Below are 16,682 nucleotides of genomic sequence, written 5' to 3' on the forward strand. Positions count from 1 at the left end.
GTGTGTGTGTGTGTGTGTGTGTGTGTCTGTGTGTGTGTGTGCGTGTGTGTGCGAAGGTTGTTTCATAATTTCACAGTAGACTGGCTCGAGAGTTCTTCTTTGACTGCAGCTAATCATCGGCTTCTTTGTCTTGCCAACATACAGTAGGATCTGTGTGTTTTTAATGATATCTGAATCTGGCTTGAAATCGTATACTCGCGCACAACTACGTATGTACAGCACTTTTATCCTTGAAGCACGTCCATTGATATTCATAGAGCTCATATTCCTATCCGTATGCTCTACCACAGAGATTGGAGCCCATCGGGTGGTGCCCTGGTACTTCTCTCCGTATCCCGAGGAGTACACCAAACTGCCTGTGCTATATCTGTGCGAGTTCTGCCTGCTGTATGTCAAGTCGAAGACCTGCCTGAAGAGACACAGGGTATGGTAGAGGTCTCGAAACGATCACTGAATATGATTTTTGTATGTGTGTCAATGTGTGTCAAGGTATGTGTAGTTTAATACGAGTCTATATATATATGTGTGTGATTTGTATGCATGAATGGGTGAATGGGTCGGTGTGTGTTCACACATGTGTGTATACAAACGTAAGCGTTGCTGCATCTAGAGGTTCTGCCTGCTGAATGCCAAAGTCGAAGATCTTTATGAAGAAATACGGGTATGAGGGTCATTTCATATCGAAGGCTATTTGTGCGTATGCATATGTGCAATTATATTTATGTATGTAGTCTGAGAACTGTGTGTCTGTCTATACTCAATGCGCGCGGGTGGGTGAGTTTTACCTATGTACAACCACAATCCCAAATATAAACATGTAGTAGAAAAAAGATGCTTCTTATCTCCAAGCCTATACAACTTGTGTTTACATCTGGGCATGGCGCCTATGTCAAATGAAGTTATCCTATCTCATGGCACGTGCCAATAGTGTCAACAGTGTCTATAGTGTCAGTAGTGTCAATAGTGTCTATAGTGTCAGTAGTGTCAATAGTGTCAACTCTTGCTACCTCAAGCCTAATAGCTGATTACCAACTGTTTGCATGCAGCACTCCTGGAACACTTAGTTTTCTAACCCCCCCCCCCGACCACCACCACCAAACAAAAAAATACAAAAAAAGAAAAGCATGTCACACGACCCTGAAATAAACACCGCTCTCTCCCGGTCGACTGCAATTTGAATTCCCTTTCCCTTTGCTTTGGTTTTGTCCTCTAGGTCAAATGCGGCCTGTTCTATCCACCGGGGAACGAAATATACCGCAAGGGCGAAATATCATTCTTCGAAATCGACGGGCGCAAGAACAGGGTGCGCGGATTAGTGCACGTGGTTGCACACGTGTTGGTTTAACCTTGTGCACATGTTTGTTTGATCTTGTGCACGTGTTGGTTTGACCTTGTGCACGTTTTGGTTTGACCTTGTGCACGTGTTGGTTTGACCTTGTGCACGTGTTGGTTTAACCTTGTGCACGTGTTGGTTTAACCTTGTGCACGTGTTGGTTTGGGTTCAGCGAATGGCCCGGGTGGATATGTTGTAGCGTTAGCTGCTGCTGAGTGTATTTTAAGTTGTCTGTTGATTGGCATGCTCGGTTCAAAGATACTTGATCTGGATAGTTGTGGGCGTATTGAGCTGTCCCCGCCACGAGATGAACAAGTCTATTCATGCCTACATGTGCCAACAAGTTCCTTCATACCTACATGGACAGGTCTTATTCATCCAATGTACTCGTGCTGCCGCCGTATTTGCTTTTGCCATCGTCCGTTCGTGGTATATCAGTATATTGTACTACTGACATCCACCTTTGCATTGTCTGATACACCAGACGTGTTACTTATATCTACTTTTGGATTGCCTGACAAGCTGGGTAATACATACTTTATATGTCACACCACCCGCACCAAAGCATACTGCCATGGCCATATAGTCGTTCCTCCGCCGTGATATGTTCTATTAATAGAACTGTGTACTGTGTTGTGGATCCCTCCCAGTTCACTGTAGTGGCTTTCGAGTACAAGTTCAGTTCGGCATCTTCTGCGGATGTGTAACTCACCTATTGTATATGCATATGACTCTACACACAGCGCACGCCTTCTTTAGTACACGCCAATACACCCCTCCTTCCTCATACCTACCCAAATACCCATATCCACCCATACCCATGCGCGTATCCTATCCATCCGTTTCAGACCTACTGCCACAACCTCTGCCTGGTAGCCAAGCTGTTCCTGGACCACAAGACCTTGTACTATGATACGGACCCCTTCCTGTTCTATGTGATGACTGTGCGGGATGAGTATGGCATGCATCTAGTGGGGTACTTCTCCAAGGAGAAGGAATCGGTGGAAAACTACAACGTCGCGTGTATCCTGACCATGCCGCAGCACCAGCGCAAAGGATATGGCAAGCTGCTGATTGAATTTAGTACGTGTGCTGTTCCGTGGGTGTGTTTGTGTGCGGGAGTGGTAGTACGTGTGCTGTTCCGTGGGTGTGTTTGTGTGCGGGAGTGGTAGTATGTGTGCTATTCCGTGTGTGTATCCATGTATTGTGTACGTCTGTGTATGCACACTTAAGTCTACTCATACCGCAGCACCAGCGCAAAGGCTATGGTAAGCTGCTCATTGAATTTAGTACGTGTGCTGTTCTGTGGGTGTGCTTGTGTGCGGGAGTGGTAGTATGTGTGTTATTCCGTGTTTGTATCCATGTATTGTGTACGTCTGTGTATATGGATTCATTGCGATGTACACTTAGTCTACTCATACCGCAGCACCAGCGCAAAGAATATGGTAAGCTGCTCATTGAATTTAGTACGTGTGCTGTTCCGTGGGTGTGTTTGTGTGCGGGAGTGGTAGTATGTGTGCTATTCCGTGTGTGTATCCATGTATTATGGACGTCTGTGTATATGGATTCATTGAGATACACACTTAGTCTACTCATACCGCAGCACCAGCGCAAAGGTTGTGGTAAGCTGCTGATTTAATTTAATACCTGTGCTCGTATGACTGTGAAACTATTTGTGCGGAAATGCTTGTTAGTGTGTGAAAGGGTGGGGGATTGCATAATGTTTACTTTAATTGTGAATGATATATATCTTGATTTACAGTCACTTAAAAATCATAATCATATACAACCACTCGACTTCGAACACGCAGGTTACGAATTATCTAAAATAGAGGAAAAAACAGGCTCACCGGAGAAGCCTTTATCAGATCTGGGACTGCTGAGTTACCGAAGTTTCTGGAGTCAGATGATCGTGGAGGTGCTCAAAACGACAGGTGTGCTCATCAAACGCATGCCAGTGCGAGTGCGCATGTTTGTGCTACAGTACGCGCCCAACCCGCTTGTGCACTTGACAGCCCGGGTACTGAGTTTGTTTGGTACTATCACCAGCCATGTCATGACCAGCCTAGGCTACCTTATTGTGTATCGGCAGAAAGTTTGAAACATTTTGTTTTCTGTGTCTATTGTATGCGATATCTAATTCGGAGAGGCAATGGAAACCGAGAGTACAGGGACCTCGAAGAACCCAATGATATTTGCCATTGTGTTTACATACATGTGCACATAAGCTTGCTTTAAAAACTACATACATGTATATCTACACTCTGTCTATACATGTATGAGTCCGATTGGTGAAACATTACGAAGTTGTTTCTCGCACAGAACAGTACAACCAGGGGTAGATAACAGCCGTGGTCATACGCGTGTACACGTGCTTCTGTAACCACCCTACTCAAGCAGACAAACTGATTCCTGCTACAGACCCCAGTGTACATCTGTCGATAGAAGAGGTTGCTAAGCACACGGCCTTCACAGTGGAAGATGTCATGCATACCCTCACAACCAACAACATTATAAGATACTTCAAGGTAAGTGTGTGTGCCTATGAGTGCGCATGGAGTGGGGTAGGTCGGATTCCCACCATTGGTGGTTACATGTTGAAAGGATCATACTTTCATGAGGCTAAGAATTGGTTAGTGTTGATTTTATTCGTACTATATAGATCTATATAATTAGTTAATGTTCGCATTTGAGTCTGTTTGTGTACGGCTCATGTCCCGAGGGCCCGTGGTGTACCATTCGCCCGACCAATAAGCTAGTTCCAGATGTTGGCGCGATCTCGGCTGAACTTTAATTAAATTAAAGTCTATCGGTGGTATCTCCGAGTGTAGTGGTAAATGTCATGCCGTGTGCACACCCTTTGGCCCACACACGCTTCGGCTGGAACATGTGCTCACACGTATGCCTTAATAAGTTGTTCCGGATAGGGGTGGTTGTCTCTCGCATTGTAGTTCACCAGCTGTGCGCTGCCGTTTATGTTCATTCCGTACACTTATCTGTAAACCATAAACCCTGCATTCTTGTGCATGACATAGCTCTGACTCTAGACCTTACTTCATTCTGTTGTAGGGAGGTTATGTGTTCTGCTTGTCGCAGGATTTATTAGACGCACACGAGAAGTCTATGAAGAAACAACGGAACCGCATAGACGGTGACAAGATACAGTGGGTCCCCGTGGATTGGGCAAAGAGGGGCAAGTGGTAGATAGGAATATAATACATACATATGCATATATGCATACATACATATGCATATATGTATACATATATATGCATATATGCGCATGACCGGCAGAGTGGTAGATCAGCTTATACGGAGGCGGCATTATGTACAAACGAACATAGAATAGATCATTTCTCAATTATGCAATAAAGACACAACTTATGATGGGGATGAGTCAACCGTGACAGAGGATGTGTTGAGTGCGCTTGGTCAGTGACAGGGATCGACTGTAACTCTTTGGCGTACCGCACACGCCTATACTACAGCTATACCTTGTAACAATTGAATATGAGAACAATGGTCACAACAAAGCCCAGGCCCAGAAACTTGTATAGTCATCTCCTTCAGTAATCAACTGATATCTGCTCACTACCTAATAAGAACTGATGTACATTTCTCTCTCAGTTGTACTCATTACACTCGCATTCAGTTGCAGCATGCAAAAAGTTTTAGTCTGTTAAGTTTAAGTGAAGTGAGGTGGAAATATCCGGCGAAAAAAAATGAATGAAAGCTTCTTAATTGTGATGAACTTAATGATGAAAGCTTTTTAATTGTGAGCGGCATACCCTTCTGAATGAACATGAGCCGTTTACTACTAGATACAGATTGCGATGTGCTTGTGCTCGTGCTTAAGGTAGCCCGGCTAACACCACAACCTGACCATTTTGCGGTAGAAATTTACTAGTGTGTAAACTTTACTGTGATACTTTCTCTGATAAAAGGCCGTGCAACTCTTGCCAGGTAGGCAGCCCATTACGTGCACCCATCTCTCCTATCTTCTTGCCCGCGACATTTGCTGCAACGACAAGCATATGTGCAGGCGTTAGGCGTGCACTCAGTCCATAGACTATACCTCCAATGAAAGCATCACCAGCGCCTGTGGTATCAACCACTTGCTCGACCTCTACAGCCGGACACTCTATCACATATATACATTCCAGCGTGCTAGCTGTATGTGACGTCGAAGCAGGCACAGTTTCTGATGTAAAAGTATTAGTGGAGGTATTATTGTTGTTAGAGGCAGTGTGCTTTGTATTGCTCATATCTACATATCTACGGCTTTCGTCGGCAGTGACATGTATAAACGTACTGGTGACCTTCAACCCATATATTTCTTCGCAACCTTCCGATACTTCTGATGTGCATTCGCTTTTCCGCACCACCAAAACAGACCCAGCTGAACCTAAAGTGGTAATGACCATCTTCGCATTGCTTTCCAGTAATAAGCTACACATGGCTTCCACACGATTGTTACTAGTGGGATTATACAGCTGAGGGTAGGCTGTGTTGGTGACTAAGTAATCTGCCAAGGGTATTAGATCTTGCAAGCCGTCCCTTTCGCGTTCAACATCCAGTAAGACCGGTATACACCTCTGCTGTGCAGCTTTGGCCAACATAATTGCAGCCTCTGTGTGTCGCGTGTCAAGTATGCACATGGTGGCATTCTTCAGTATAGCGCCTGGGTAGAGATCACCGCAAAGGACACCCTCTGCTGCCGGGGAATGTATACATGTGCGCGTAGAGGCACTCTGATCGACAATGATATAGGTAAGTGGGGTTTGCAAATAGTCTCGTATATACACATGATCTACACATATACCCTCTTTTATTAATTCATCGCGGACCAAAGCTCCATTAGCGTCTTGGCCAATCTTCGCTACCAACGAGCAGGATAGCCCTAATCTACTCACTGCTACTAGTGTATTGGAACAGTTGCCACCCCCGTAGTATTGGATCGGATCAATTGTGCGTGTCTTTTCATCAGGCTGGGGGTAGGTCCTAACAGCCGCCAACATATCAATACCACACGCACCAAGCCCAACGATACGGTGGCTAGAGTCCACCCGTGCAGATTTGCTCATCGTATGTATTTTCGTCCAACCTTATATTCAATGCCTCTTATGTAGAATTTACCTTCAAACAATTAGTTCACTGGCCCGATGTATTGGTATATAATGTAGGATGTTAACTATTCAACCTGTTGTATTATGTATCTCACTTTGTAATGATCGGATAGAGTTTGCTGTTCAGCACTTAAGTTATGGTCCTTATGACGCGACACGCGAACAGACTACTTTGTTACGAAAGATGAGGAATTTCTTTTATTGACATACGATTTATTACATAAATCCCCGGCCCCAGTGACCGGCGACATGCTAAATGCTAATGCAAAATAGAGAATAAATATGAAGAAAAATCTCCATACATAAATACATTGCCTTGTTCTGAAAAGAATCAAATCTGATAAATATTTTACACTGTACATATTTACCAAATTTTCGGTTCCTATTTTTGGATTTATTGAAATAAAAATCAGGTCAAAAAAAGGATTTCTGAGCATGCCCCTCAGTATTGTGGTATACATACAGCACTTATGGAGTTGTCCAAAAGATCCTAGATTCCAATTTGAACCATATTACTGAATATTTATACCCGAAAAACCAATTTGATTCAGTGTATTTCAATACAAAGCAACCGGATTTTTATAGTTCCTCAATTTCCATATAGCGCATCCCTCTCAATGTGTATATAGTTTTGACCCAATGGTTTTATTTTATTTTAGGCTTAGTGCAAAACTCAGGATTTGTGAAAACGGTAATACCAATTTCCAATTTAGAAAAAGAAGAACAAGAAGGCCAAATCTGTATCATTTTTTTCCAAAAGGCTATGGCCAAATAAATAAATATTTTTCCCACTTCAAACTCCAAATTTCGAAATGCACTTAAGCCCTCTAAATGAGACATTAGAAGGCTATTTTAGATTTTATCATAGCCTTCTGTTCAATTTTCAGAAGGCTACTTATGTGTTTCAATTTTAGAGCTATGACTATGATTTTATTTCAATATAATAAAATAAATATATTGGAAGGCTTATTCCTACATATTTTTATAAATATGTATTTAATTAGACAATAGTGTATTTATGTATGTATTTAAGTGAAACTGTTTTTTTGGAAGAAATAAATATGTACTCAGTATGTATTTACATACTGTAATTGTTTGTTTATTTATTTTAATAAAAAAAATATATAAAATAAAAACAAAAACAAAAAAAATACAAGAGAGTGAAACGTGAGTCGTGAGTCGGGGACTCGAGTCTTCCAGGCCCAGGCCGCCCAGCTGTCCTGGCACATTGTTGGCACACAAGAGGCCCGCACCAAATATTTCAAGTTCGGTACGATTCGATGGTTTTCAATGACGACAACGTCATAATGATGAGTGGACACAAAAATCACAAGTTGACTGATGGTACAATGATAACTGGAACTTTTATGAGTTGTGGCTGTACTCAAAAAATTCCAAAATGTTCGCGTTTCTGTGTTCCTGCCACCTGCAGTTTGAACTCTTTGAAGTTGACATGACATTTATCCTCAATAAAAAGCTTTCTACCTCACATGCAGGTTTTTTCCTTTGTATTGTCCTGTAAATAGATTCCTGATAGTCGAGCTTAAATAACGGTTGCTAAAAAATTAAATACATCATTATTACATTTGAATCTGACGACAGGGTCTCTGCGATACCTTGTGAATATATCAAGATGCCACCCAATGCGTTAAAAGAGCGTGCTATAGACACCACCTGCGAGTATGAAGAAGATCACACTATTACCAGCAACCAGCAGATCGATTATTTAAAGGCTCAACAAAAAAAGTTACCAACTGACCTAGTCGAGGTCTGCCGGCACCTCCCTAAAGATATCTTCCAAATTAGGCCATTCAGAGCGTATCTTGCTGCCTTTCAGGTGTGTTTTATTGTGTGTCGCATAATAGGACCGAGTACGTCCAGTCTTTTTCTAGTAGCATATCGGACAATTTACCTGAGAATCAAACCGATAGAATACTCAACTGAACCTCATTCGCTTTCATTTGACAGGCTGTAGGAATGACAGCTTTGTCGTTGTACCTTTTGACATTTTGTCACTCTTGGTGGTCCCTCTGCATTGGCTGGGCTTTTGCCGGTACTTGTGCTACTGGAATGTTTATCATCGGACATGAATGCGGTATGTATTGGCTATTTTCAGAACCATCTGCTTATCCCTCTTTTTGAGCATCGACGTACAACTGTAAAGTTTTTTTCCCTACACCGTTGTATATGATTTCTCAATCAATTAATCAACGGACAATGTATACTTATAGCACATGGTGCTTTCAGCAAATCATCACTGGAGAACGCATTCGTTGGAACAATAGTGATGGCGCCACTCGGATGGACATATCATGGTTGGAGGATAACACACAACCACCACCACGCATATACGAACCAGATAAACAAGGACCACTTGTGGAGTCCCTTGGACCACGAAATGGTTGCAAATACATGTAAGTATATTCGTTCACACCCATATTGTCGTGTTTTTTGTTCTCGTGTCATTGCGGAGGTCATTCTTTCTGGTATGATGTATAGCTAACATTAATTCAATTTTCTTTTCATACCCCTTGCAGCAAATGCCGTGTTGAAAGTACTCGAGTATTTTTATGTTGGGCCTCTGTTCTTCGAGAGTAGTATTTTGCACCATTTTGCAAATCTGAATATCTTCATATTCCCAAAAAGGCACTGGAAGAACCTAATTTCGAGTAATTTATTCGGTATGTGGATGAAAAAATCTTTTTTTACAAGAATTAGCATCCAATTCGGAACCAAGATTTATTGTTCTGAACACCACTACAAGAAGATATATATTCTTGATACCACTACAAGAAGATCCATATTCTAGATACCACTACAAGAATTACGTTGACGAATACTAACGAACGCACACTTTTACATCAGCTTTGGCTGCTACATTAGGTTTATGGTACCACTTCTACTATAATCTTGACAATGGCGACAGTGGCTGGTGGGCCGTGTTCAAGTATTGGGGTGCACCATATCTTTGCTTCAATTTTTGGCTGTCCACACATACGTATTTCCACCACAAGTCGAGGGATATTGGCTGGATTGAGAAAGCGAATTGGAATAAAGCACAAGCCCAGGTATGTTCAACTACTGATACCATGTAAAATTGTATATTTACAAACAGCGTACACTGACTGAAGGGGTATTTTTTGTGATCTCCCTTAGCAGTTGTTGTTGCCAATACTATGACTGTCTACTCACTAACGAATATTGATATTGCTTTACAGCTTTTCCATACAGCCCACGTGGACTATCACCCCATAGTCGAAATGCTACACTTCGACATCAATTGGCATGTGCCTCACCATGTGTCGACACGAATTCCATGGTAAGTGACAATAAGATTGGTTATTTGGTTTCCCTTTTTTTTCGAATGGTATTTATTTTTTTCCATATCAAAGTATAATAAATCTATCGTCAACTGCACAATGCTACCTCCAGGTACAATCTTCGACGTGCGACTTTCGCACTTATTAAGGCATATGGTGACAAGATCCATACCTACGAGATGAGCCCCACGTACTGGATGGAAGTGACTTCTGAATGCCACGTGCATGATGACGTGTCTAAATATGTGAGTGTGGGAGAGTCAAAGGAACGCTCGGAACGTGAGAAACAAATAGCTAGCATGGAAGCTAGGAAAACAAAAACAAATTAGTTTAAGGTTAATGAATAAACCTAGATGAATATAAATACATTCTTGAGTTCTAAAGCTACTAGTAGAGTTTAATTTTCGAAGTTCGAACAATGGTGTTTTAATGCTACTATTCCCTACTGATAAATAGACCCGCCGCACAGGCTCATTTCTCTTCGAGTTGTTATTCGATGTAAAATGTGAAAGGTAGTTAGCGTAGCGTCTGTTCTGGAGCAGAGTGGTGAAGTAACTGTATAGCAACCAATTACATCTCTTAAAATTCAGCAAAACTTCCATGTCGGTTCTTGAGTGTATATTTATTTAGAGTTGAAGTTCAAAATGAATACATAGGTTTTAATATACATTATTAACTTGCATTAAAGCTACAGTATTGAAGAGGGGATCAGCTCGAGTGAGTTTCTTTTTTGTACTTCGTTTGATGCTATTTATCATTCTCTGCTTCTAACAAGGTATAGCCACCGACTCGCAGGCTCAATTCGCTTGAGATGTATATCGATGAAAAACGAAAATGGTAAATCCAAATAGCGGCTCACGCGTCTGCTCTGAAGCAGAGTGGTGAAGTAACTCCATAGCAGCCGGAGTACAATGAAGTAACTGCATAGCAGCCAAAGTATAATGATGTAACTGCATAGCAGCCAAAGTCCAGTCAACAAAATGTTTACATCGGCTTTTGAATATATACGTTTTGCGACGAAGTAGTAGTCTGGAAAGAAAATAAAAAGAAATTAGAGTGATGTTCATGAATGAATCCGGGTACTATGGTGTAGCAACCGCATCACAAGCTCAATTCTTTTGAGATATACATTGATGCAAAACGATAAGGTGAAATGTAAATAGTGGCCGACACGCGTCTGCCCTGAAACAGAGCGGTGAAGTAACTGCATAATAGCCATACTCGAGCCGAAATTTTATATCGGCTTTTTGATTATATTTGTTTTCTTTGTGATGAAGTAGTGCGAACAAGTTTAATATGCCAATCCATTCCATCGATTTGGTCAGAATCTACTGTCTCTAATGCCCAGTCAGCTGATATGCTTGACTATACAGAAATCATCTGCATTCCATAAGAGATTCAACTAAACCATTATAAGACAACTGACTGTATTACAAGTGTACAAGCGATCCATTGACAGTCAGTGAGCCGTAATGTTGGAGAAAGAATCCGACAATAGACAAAAGGGCAATAGACAAAAGGTACTACAGTAACCAAGAGAATCCCGCGGATGAAAAGAAATCAACATAAGTGTGGTACTTAAAAATAATTCGTTTCAATTTTTAAGACATCAATGATATATTTTTTAATAACACAGTTTTAAATCTAGTGTAGTCTGGGCCAGACTGCGACTGCCTATGACAAACAATGTCAATTAAACCAGCATACGGTATTGTATGAACATATTTATGAACTCTCCGAGCCGCAAAACGTGAGTCTGATGCACTGAAGTCTTAGAAATTAGTCATCGAATAAAAACTGTAAATAAAGCCTCTTCTGTGATTATTTTTACTACGTTACGTTACAGTGATGCAACTTTACATACTGCCTTGGGTTTGATTTTCTCCATTTAAAACTCTCTGATATCTCCAGTGAATCGACTGAACAGTGAACAGTCAACATTGTTCACGTCTCAGTTATTTGGTTGACAATTCCAAATAAGGGCTCAGTTCTGTAAGATTAACTACAATTCGCATTGTGTTGGACGGTGACCTCGCAGGACGCAGGTCGAGTACCAGAACTTCACAAACAAATATTGATATTTATTTATAATATTTACGTAAAACGCAAAATATTTTTTACAAGGTTGATTTTTATTTAATAATAATAATAAAAACAATGTACAAGAAATAGATGCTGTTTGGACAGGCGGGCACATTGGACAGGCATTTTCTCGGACCAATTGGACTGGACAAGACGTATGAATTTCCGGACGGGCTGGACATGTTCATAGTTGTATAACTCTATATAAAATACTGTAGTGGTGTAACCCATCCAAATATCCGAATATCTATTGCATTTCGACCAAAATTATCTAAAAAATAAAGATTCCAATAAACCAAGGGATATCAAATAAATAGCGCTCAAAGCGAATATAGAGTATAATATAGCGACAAATATAACAAATTATCTTGGAGTCTCGGACTGTCCAACGGACAATCATAAAACTGGACAAACTGGACAAGGAGGCTTTCTGACTGGGACAAATGGACAAGTCAAGATTTCGTTTGGTATTACTATTTATTGACGTTCATGGTCCTATGGACGGCAAAAAAAAATCCAGACAGGAGTATTTAATTGTCCATTGTTTTTTAATAAAAAAACAACCCTGGTGAGTGGTGACGTATGCTTTTTTGTGTTTTGATGGTTTTGAAAGGTCATTGAGTCATGATGAGTCCCTGACTGATGACTGTCGGATTTATTTTTTTGTCAATATTTTATGTTCTTTTGTTTTTAAAAACAAATACGAAGCGCTCTTGTATAATTTTTCGGGCTATGGTTCTCGGGCTCGACTTCGTGTTTTTTTATTTTAAAAATAGATGATTGACTGATGAACTGCCTATTTTTTTGGTTTTGATATTTGTTTTTAAAAAATTCAAATGGACAAACAAAACAAATATTTATGTCCACAGTCCACACTCCATTAGACTCCAGTCTCCATACTCACAGTCCACAGTCATCATGACATCAGGTGATAGGGAGTGTTAAACAAATATTGACGTCACCACTACTAAATCTGAATTTTGTTGTTTTTTTGCCAGAGTAGACGGTATATTTTAAAAAGCATTTTTATATTTATATATATTTCAATTACTTGATCGACACTCGTGACTCGACACTTCTCTCTCTCTAAATACTATTTAGAATAGATACTCTGAAGCAGTGAAGCTACAGACAATGATGTCCATAGTCACAGAGATAATGGTGGCGATAGAAAAGAGCCTGCATTGGGATCTATCTAGCGAGAGTAGAGATTGAGAAACAGTAGAGATTGAGAAACATGGACGACGTAATTATTTATCAGTAAAGTATCAGTATTCAACTACAAGCGAAATCTCCAGACGGATGTATGGATAATATTATATAAATAAGCAGACTCCTTTCCTACTAAATCGCCATAAAGAACAGAAAAACAAAAACCTACGAAAGGTGTTACAGTTAAAAGAACATGAAGTTCTCATTAATCAACACAATCAAAGCTCTGGCGTTTGTCGCTGCCACGGCTTTCGCTATTCCTACTGCGAACCTGCCCTTTACATGCCCCGAAGACTGTACAGAGTACTACGATGGTTGCAATTCGTGCACATGTGGTAGACCAGTTTCTGTATGCACACAGAAGATCTGTGTAGAGCTGGCAGAACCTAAATGTGTGCAGAAGAATGAGGGGCAAGACAAAGTGATTGCAGAGCAAGACAACCTGATTTTACCCGAAGATGCAGCCGTGGATATAATTGAAGATTTAGAGGAGGATGAAATACCTTATGCGATGGCTGATGCGGAAGAGTCGATAGTATACACTGTCGAGGATACTATTGAAGATTTAGAGGAGGATGAAATGCTTTATGCGATGCCTGATGTGGAAGAGTCGACAGTATACACAACGTAAATTAAACGAGCTTTACGCAGAGAAAATATATAAATTTCAAGATATCTGGACTCATCAATGTTTGCTTGAGCTTAATATTCATTTGCTTGTACTTCATCTTGTAAACAATGGTTTAGAATACTGAGTACACAACTCTAACTATCAGAAGAATAAATACCAATTGCTCGAATAATACTGATTTCATCAGATCTATGGCTGAGTATCACTAAATTCCCTCGGAAAACGTGAGGTAATTGGTTGAATATTACTGGTTTCCTGTGGAGAGATCGGACGTTGCAATTCACGAGATATCAATTGTTTCGCTTCAATCTGTTGCAGAACGTATCAAAAAGTGTATTTTTCTGACTATAAGCGTGAAGATTAATTGTGGATACTTTATTTGTTCGTGCATGTACTCATCCACACAGTGCGGCGCAAGGTCAAACAGCACCGACCCCAATTTCAAATAAAAGATCCGGAAATGCTGATCAAACCAAAAGAGTGATCGATACCAGTGCGATCTAATTTGAGATATATAATTCGAGATATACACTCAACTACCAATCTATTCAATTCGATGCGCTTCGGATGTCGCAGCAGCGGTTAGTGTTCACGGGTGGCTTATGGAGTGATACACAGCATCTCTATACCAATGTGCTTCTCACAAATACAACACTTATGGTTAACACTTATGGTTACGATGTAGTGGCGATATAGCTGTTAGTGAGAGACCGATACAACTATCAGAGGCCTCTAAGTGTAGATTGTTTGCCTTTGATATGTCGCAGTGCTTTACTAGGTATATTCGAACTGAGTACAAAGAACGATGTTCACCCAATCTTGCGTCCGCTTCTAATTGAAGCTCTACTAGGAACACCGGGAAAAAAACACATGGAGGCAGCCCCTGAGCTTATTTTTTCCCCTTAAGAGCCTTTTTCTTGTTGGCAATCTCTTCTTCTTTATCTGTGATCAATTGGAAGATGATAAAGATATAAAGATAGACGTGTAAGGTTATATTATACCAAATAGAACATCGCATCTGTTTTTATATTAACATTCACCAATCCTTATCTTAGATCAATTATCTAGCATGCTCTAAATATCAATATCTAGCGTGCGATGTAGAGCGTGTGGTTGGAAAACATGATAGTCTACGTTTCAGAATGGTTGCATGCCTCCTGAGACCCGAACACAATACAACGATTGTTCCTGATGTTAAGATTGCACAATACAAATTTGCAAAGCGAGAGCTATGGCATTTCGGACTACATAGAGTAGTGTAAGTAAGGTCTGCCTATACGCAAAATCATCTAGATTGGTGCGAAGACTGAGAAAACATACCTGTTTCTTGTACATAGTTAACAGCAAATATTACTTTAAAGATTGCAATCTGTACTAATTCAAGGAAGAATATTAAGCACTTTCCAGATTTCAAAAATCTCGCTCGTAAAACATGATAGAATACAAATACGGTGCAAGTGTAGCCCAATCAACCCAGAAGACTGCCTCTTCCTGGCATCGCAGCCACGCAGTGCGCGCCCAGAATTTTTACAGATGTACATATACATACAGACTTGCACAAAACATACATTACACATTCGATTATACACAGTCATTTCGCACATGAAATAGAAGAAACGTGACAGTAAAATTCGCAGAGGTAGGATCACTTACCATCTTCGTACATAGCCCGACGTGCAGCATCCTCGGCCCTCTTTTTTCGAATTTGCTCCAATCGTGCCATGTCAGATTGCGCTTCATCAGTCTTGCCTGCTGCATGCAGTTGCTGATACCTGAAGAAATAAAACGCCCAAACAAACGTTCGTAAAGTCCGTTGCCCCTAATTTGCTTTTTGTACTGTAATTGCGCGAGCAAAAACGCGCACAATGGATGCCGAATAAACATCAACAATTTCTCTCATCTCGGTAGAAATTGACTTCTGCACACAGGTTATATCACGCGAAGCTTACCTTCAACTGGACATTCTAAGAGAATCTTACCTTTACGCTGCTGCGAGAGGACCAATTCTCCAATATATGCAAGCTTTAAGACCCCGTATGACTTGGCAGTCAATATTATATCAAACCACAACCAGATCAGTCCAATTCATGGAAGCAATACTGGAGTTTACACAACCAACTTACCGCCTAGCGTCTCTCTGCTTTTCAATCTCCTCTCTCTCTCTGCGTGACAACTGCGGCTTCGCATTCAAATCGATAGCTCCTGCTTTCTTCGTGATGCCCTTCATTTGGGTAGGGTTATACATATCGTCTTCGGACGAGGATGAGTAGTCTGATTCGGAATCTGAGGGCACTTGCAACTGATTCCAGTTTCCTTTGACTTCGTATACTTCTGCCTTGGGTGCCACCTGGATATTGAGCATATTTCAAGGTACACGAAGAATCGACATCAGATTAACAAAAAGTATCGAAAATAAACTTTATATTAGATTAATGAATAAATATTGAAGCTACAATTTGCAGAAGTATATCCGGGCCAACAAGATTCAAGAAGACTGAAACACACAGGACAAAGGTTTATTGGAGAACCATACCAATATGTCAAATTTACTAAAGCCAAGAGCCAGTTTCACATGTGGCATTTATCCGATAACCCACCCAATTAATAGACGATCAACAATGCGTTGCTCTCGAAAAGAAAGAGAACGGCAATAATAATACGTGATTTTTAATCAATGAATAATTGAACTTCTCATCACTCATCAACAAACTATGATACAAAGGCACCATGTCATCACATATCAAAATATCAACATGAAAAACAGACACGCACACTACACGCGTACACAAGTACACACCACACACAAACACACACACACACACATATATATATATATAAATACATATATATATGTGTGTGTGTATCTATATATATATATACGTATATATACATTCACACAACAAAAATGATCTACACACGGATATACACACTCACACACACACACATACACATACACACACACACACACATATGTATAT

General features: G+C 40.5%; 5 protein-coding genes across 5 annotated transcripts in view; 3 read left to right on the top strand and 2 right to left on the bottom strand.

Moving 5' to 3' along the window:
- The window catches only part of SARC_05201 (hypothetical protein), a gene marked incomplete at its 5' end in the record, with an annotated part of 5,431 nt that extends 706 nt beyond the window's left edge, over nt 1-4,725 (top strand). The window contains 6 exons of the mRNA XM_014300928.1: nt 291-424; nt 1,214-1,303; nt 2,182-2,416; nt 3,145-3,267; nt 3,755-3,861; nt 4,403-4,725. Of these exons, the coding sequence (XP_014156403.1) occupies nt 291-424; nt 1,214-1,303; nt 2,182-2,416; nt 3,145-3,267; nt 3,755-3,861; nt 4,403-4,537 (824 nt within the window). The 3' untranslated portion in view covers nt 4,538-4,725. The remainder of the gene's footprint in view (nt 1-290; nt 425-1,213; nt 1,304-2,181; nt 2,417-3,144; nt 3,268-3,754; nt 3,862-4,402) is intronic.
- Nucleotides 4,726-5,076: 351 nt separating this feature from the next.
- On the bottom strand, nt 5,077-6,629 carry SARC_05202 (hypothetical protein). Its single transcript, XM_014300929.1, has one exon. The coding sequence runs from the start codon at nt 6,415-6,417 to the stop codon at nt 5,251-5,253; it is 1,167 nt and encodes a 388-aa protein (XP_014156404.1). The 5' UTR covers nt 6,418-6,629; the 3' UTR covers nt 5,077-5,250.
- Nucleotides 6,630-7,909: 1,280 nt separating this feature from the next.
- Nucleotides 7,910-10,147, top strand: SARC_05203 (hypothetical protein). The gene is made up of 7 exons (XM_014300930.1): nt 7,910-8,296; nt 8,428-8,554; nt 8,691-8,873; nt 8,997-9,140; nt 9,325-9,527; nt 9,678-9,778; nt 9,892-10,147. The coding sequence occupies exons 1-7, from the start codon at nt 8,093-8,095 to the stop codon at nt 10,106-10,108; spliced, it is 1,179 nt and encodes a 392-aa protein (XP_014156405.1). The 5' UTR covers nt 7,910-8,092; the 3' UTR covers nt 10,109-10,147.
- A 3,119-nt stretch (nt 10,148-13,266) lies between these two features.
- SARC_05204 (hypothetical protein) lies at nt 13,267-13,704 on the top strand (the record flags this gene model as incomplete). The annotated part of the gene is made up of 1 exon (XM_014300931.1): nt 13,267-13,704. The coding sequence occupies one exon, from the start codon at nt 13,267-13,269 to the stop codon at nt 13,702-13,704; it is 438 nt and encodes a 145-aa protein (XP_014156406.1).
- Nucleotides 13,705-14,058: 354 nt separating this feature from the next.
- Nucleotides 14,059-16,066, bottom strand: SARC_05205 (hypothetical protein; the record flags this gene model as incomplete). Its single annotated transcript, XM_014300932.1, has 3 exons — nt 14,059-14,646; nt 15,358-15,476; nt 15,828-16,066. The coding sequence occupies 3 exons, from the start codon at nt 16,064-16,066 to the stop codon at nt 14,594-14,596; spliced, it is 411 nt and encodes a 136-aa protein (XP_014156407.1). The 3' UTR covers nt 14,059-14,593.
- Nucleotides 16,067-16,682: the final 616 nt, after the last annotated feature.

The sequence above is a fragment of the Sphaeroforma arctica genome, assembly GCF_001186125.1.
Source record: "Sphaeroforma arctica JP610 unplaced genomic scaffold supercont1.324, whole genome shotgun sequence".
NCBI lineage: Eukaryota > Ichthyosporea > Ichthyophonida > Sphaeroforma > Sphaeroforma arctica.

Excerpts from the sequence above, each read along its gene's own strand:
- SARC_05202 (XM_014300929.1), bottom strand. The coding sequence starts at position 6,417 with ATGAGCAAATCTGCACGGGTGGACTCTAGCCACCGTATCGTTGGGCTT.
- SARC_05203 (XM_014300930.1), top strand. The coding sequence starts at position 8,093 with ATGCCACCCAATGCGTTAAAAGAGCGTGCTATAGACACCACCTGCGAG. Across the intron at positions 8,555-8,690 it reads TATCATCGGACATGAATGCG|CACATGGTGCTTTCAGCAAA; the intron begins GTATGTATTGGC and ends GTATACTTATAG. Across the intron at positions 9,779-9,891 it reads GTGTCGACACGAATTCCATG|GTACAATCTTCGACGTGCGA; the intron begins GTAAGTGACAAT and ends TGCTACCTCCAG.